Source organism: Vollenhovia emeryi, unplaced genomic scaffold (genome assembly GCF_000949405.1).
Source record: "Vollenhovia emeryi isolate VEMERY1.0 unplaced genomic scaffold, V.emery_V1.0 DF939154.1, whole genome shotgun sequence".
In the NCBI taxonomy this organism is placed as follows: Eukaryota; Metazoa; Arthropoda; class Insecta; order Hymenoptera; family Formicidae; genus Vollenhovia; species Vollenhovia emeryi.
In genome coordinates, this window is record NW_011967212.1 from 169,489 (window position 1) to 174,184 (window position 4,696).

At 31.9% G+C, this 4,696-nt stretch overlaps 1 protein-coding gene across 1 annotated transcript in view; it reads left to right on the forward strand.

Moving 5' to 3' along the window:
• The first annotated feature begins 668 nt into the window (after positions 1-668).
• Positions 669-4,696, forward strand: part of LOC105565305 — an 11,457-nt gene continuing 7,429 nt past the window's right edge. The window contains exons 1-7 of the mRNA XM_012018390.1: positions 669-696; positions 1,429-1,579; positions 2,387-2,552; positions 2,758-2,980; positions 3,117-3,396; positions 3,725-3,990; positions 4,138-4,321. Of these exons, the coding sequence (XP_011873780.1) occupies positions 669-696; positions 1,429-1,579; positions 2,387-2,552; positions 2,758-2,980; positions 3,117-3,396; positions 3,725-3,990; positions 4,138-4,321 (1,298 nt within the window). The remainder of the gene's footprint in view (positions 697-1,428; positions 1,580-2,386; positions 2,553-2,757; positions 2,981-3,116; positions 3,397-3,724; positions 3,991-4,137; positions 4,322-4,696) is intronic.

The window sequence follows — 4,696 nt, forward strand, 5'->3', positions numbered from 1 at the left end:
GGTTCAAAACAGGCCAATCATACATTACGGTTGAACGGAAACCTGTCCGTGAGTCGCGCGTCGATAGTGTTAGTGCACTAAACTATCGACGCGCGACTCACGGACAGGTTTCCGTTCAACCGTAATGTATGATTGGCCTGTTTTGAACCTTAAATTTTTATCTAAAAAACCACTGCTCGGAACGAAAAATGGCAAATAACTTTTTAATTTATTTTTTCGACGACATTCTTGCTATGGTATTTTGATTCGCGAATTTCAGGACACCCTGTATATCAAATCAGTCATTTAATATCAAGAATATTTTATAAATTTTAGTAATAATATTGCACGCAATTACAAATGTAGTTAATTATAAAGTTTCAATTTCTATTTCCCGCCAAGAGGAATTTTGTTTAAAGCTGTTAAATGCAGCAAACAGCTATACTTTCATTTTTATTGAGGTCATCGTTCGCTTCCGCTCCATACTCCCACCAGCTCTGTCACAAGAAATAAGAAAGTACAAGCCGTTACTTTAGCCAGTCTGGTCGGTCGTTTCATCGTCGGGCCACAATTTTATACGACCGTATGGATTACAGCGCACGTTAATAATTTTCGGGTTCACCCGCGTCGAAATTAATACAGATCGCAAGAAAAGAACGTTGAACGTTCTTTGATGTTTGCCGAGAGTAATGCGGTGGCTTGTGTTACTCTGTTGCAGTGAGTGAAAACGCGTTTTTGGTTCCGTGCGTTACGCCAAAGAAATTTTACTGTTTTTCGTAGAGAATATTCTTTCAGAGATAGCAGGAAGAAGCGGGAATATTCTAACAAATTCGAATTAACTTCGTAATTAATTTTTCTATTCTACTTCTTATAAGTAGCGGCCAGTTTCGAACTAACAAATTCGTGGATCCGGATAGATTTAATTCTTTGAATATTGAGAATCGGATCTCCTGAATAATTCAAATATACGAATTTAAGAAATCGATTAATTTAACGAATCAGTTATCCAGACAATGACAAATATATAGATTTGAATCCTAGTATAGTTGCAGTCCTAGAAATGCAATTTAAAAATCAAACGCTATGAATAAAAGAACTCCTTGTTAACCTTTCAATATTCGAAATAATAATAAAGAACTTATTACATCGTGATTTTTTTTGAAAAGAAACTGAAACAAACGTAAAAGGACTCTTTATTATTTAAAGAATTAACTTTTTATTATTTTAAAAGACACATTTTTTAAAAGTTTACAAGTTATACTAATTTCTCAATACACTTTGATTTTTTTTATTATAGCGCTATTACAAAATAATTAAAATTCTGAAAGGCAATTTTCTCAGATCTTATTTATTAAAAAAATTCTAAACGTTTGGAGAAAACAAGTCCTTTTCGTAAAACGTTGACCGATAAAAAACACATTGAATTAAAAAGGACGTTTTATTTAATAGCAACCATTGCGAGTTCGCTTAGACTCGCTGCATACATATCTTCTGGCGGTCTTCACGGAGAAATTCGATTCGAGAGAACCACAGAATCTTCGGTGCGAATACGATATTCTCTAAAGGCAACTTTGCAATATCCGGATCAGCAATGGCTATGGTCAGTCACTCAATTTCCAGTGGACTACACAATTATCGATGGCCGGTGCGACGAACAGCATGTCGGGCAAAGGTTTTATACGCATATATGTATATACAAACATAGTTTATGATAAACATCCCCACACAGCAAAATATATCTGAGACTTGAATCAGATGTCATTTCACCGGTCATATTTGAGATATCTCGTAGATAATACATGTATATCCTGAATATTTTAAGGATGTCACATTTCTGATATCTCTTTTAGAAAATTATTGTCTACATTTTTCTTAGTTGTTTTGCTTTTAAATCATTGTTTATTGTTGAACTTTTTCTAAAAATAAGATTTTAAACTTATCTAGTAAAAAAGAAACAGTATGGTAAAAAATAAAAAAAAGATAAATGTGAGTTTACAACAATATAGTATAAAAAAGTAAAGGCGGATTTATGGAGACTGTGTTCCTTAATAATTTATGCCGGAACTGATAAGGAAAAAATATATTTTATTTATCACATTACCTATTCTGTAACACGTAAAATCCGATTTTACTAAAATAAAGATGTCTAATATTTGATATAAAATCAGATATCATATCTCAGATGAAATTTAATGACATTTTAGAATCCAAGCGATATCTGAATAGTTTTTCGTATCAGATATTGTAATATTTAGATATCTCCCAGATATCTCTGTGACATTTTTTGCTGTGTGGGTCATAATTAAGTTTGAACATGTTTACCTAAAATTGAAATTACTATTATATAATATAATAATTTGTTATAAAATAATATAATAATTATTTTGTTGTTACATTTTACATACAGTATTATCAATTTGACGGAAAAAGTCGGACCCCTCGAATTGCCAACAAATGAAACAGGTTCGATAGAAGTCGCAGATTTATTTTTAACTGGAGAAACGGGTTTGTGGGGAAAGAGTTTAGTACTGAAAGACAATTATTCGCCAAGAACGATATGCGCTTCTATTACGGTAATTTATCAATACGTACATATAATAAACAAATCAAGAGTGGAAAACACGACATGTAAAAATAATTAACTAAAATCATTATACAACTACATTGTTCTAATAATAAGTTCGATTAACTGGAAATTAAATTGTTCGCTATTTCGAATTTCAATAGTCAGTAACAGGTTAATTACATATTATTAATAGCATTTTTTATTTCGTTCAGGTTCTTGAAAGAAATATTGAGAAATTTGCTCAGGCACGTTTCTACGGTCCTGTTGCTGGAACAGTTTTATTCCGATGGTTGAGCAGCAGCCACGTAGACGATGATACCGATACAATTATCCATACAAATTTACATCACGTTCACAAACAAAAATTACAGTCACTAAACTACACTGAACATTATTGGAAGATATACGTTACCGATATCTTGGAAACTGGCAAAGGTATCCGCAAAATATAAAATATTACATTTAATTTTAATAATCCTTAGGTAAATAATTTTTCGATGACACACATTGTGTGTGTTATTAAAATCGTGCATGATTTGATGATTATATCTTGAAAAATGTTTGCACATAGATAAAGACAACTGTAATATACTCCAAAGCGTATTCGATCCTAATGACTCTGGCGTTGGCAAATCTATTGGAGACGTCGATGTTCGTTTGGGCAAAGTAAAGGTTGCTATTAATATGCAGGACAAGTATAAAACTTTCTACAGGGATTCAAAACTGTCTCTACTGCCAGCAGATCTACTTGGTCCACATCGTCATTTATACTTAGTCATCTATCATTCCGTGCACGAGGACTCGTTTTTAGCTTGTGCAAAAATCACTCATCGTAAACCGGTATATACCAAGTAAGAGCATAATTAGCTGCGCTAAATTTGATAAGTAAATATTTTCATACTAATGTAAAAAGGTTGCAGACATATTGCAAAATGGTTTGATTGAAAGATTGCAATATTGTTTTGTTATAAAATATTGCTGCACCGTTGCTGCAAAATTGCGGTAACGTTAAAATATTATCCAATCAAATTACGTACTGCAAGAAAATTATAATATTCATTTAATTGTGAAAAATCTATATAAATTAATAAAAATAATATATGTAAATTTATATATTTACATGTGCTCTTTACAAGAGAACAAGGTTTCTTAAAACAATAATTTTTAATAAATGCTCAGGGCCATATTTAATTCACGTGGCATCCGAGGTCAAGTTTCGGCGATTCAAGAAACGCCGTTCAATCCAACGTGGATCAATATCTCATTAACGACAATAAATGATTTGGAAACCAGATTACGGTACGCTACTAAAGTGGCATCTTACAGAATCCACGAATTACCACCAGAACCAACGAAAAATGTCGGAAATATTATTGATCCATGCTTAACTACCAAAAAGTTATTCAATCCTTTGAACATCGTTGAAAAGACTACTCCCCCGGCAGGTAATTTTAGGCCATAAGAAAGGAAAAGTTATTAAATAATTTAAATATTACTCACTTAACTAATTAATTAAAAAGTTAACAACAAAATTTAAATTAATGGAGCATATAAATAATAATCTGATTACACCATAATTAAATCGTATATAGGTTTTGGTACTCAGGATCAATATGCCATTGGTGATCTGTCTGGAAAGCTTCAAGACCGAAAAGAGGGCTCGTACCACAACGATATTCTACCTGGGAGTGCGAAACTCAGTGGAATTTATTGGGATACATATTTACCGCTTTCCGGAATCCACAGTATTGTTCACAGATCTTTAGTCCTTTACAAGTAATGTATTATAATACGATCGTTTTAATTTATAATTTCAAATATTTTAGTTGTTTTTTTTAAACACATTTTATAGAAAAAGTTCGCAGAATTTAAAAGGGATTTATGTTGCGTACAATAGATTATGAGTTTTCACAATTCTCAAAAAAATGCACAAAATATACAAATATACACAAAATATGCAAATGTATGTACAATGCAAAATTAGATGCTTGGCATACTTGGAATACTTTTTCAATAAAATAAATTTTGTGATATTGTTTTTCTATAGAGGTTTGCTCTTCTAAAAAGAACATAGACTTGCATACAAAAATTTGCAGTATAATTTTGTGTGCGTGCGTGCGTGCGTGAGAGAGAGAGAGAGAGAGAGAGAGA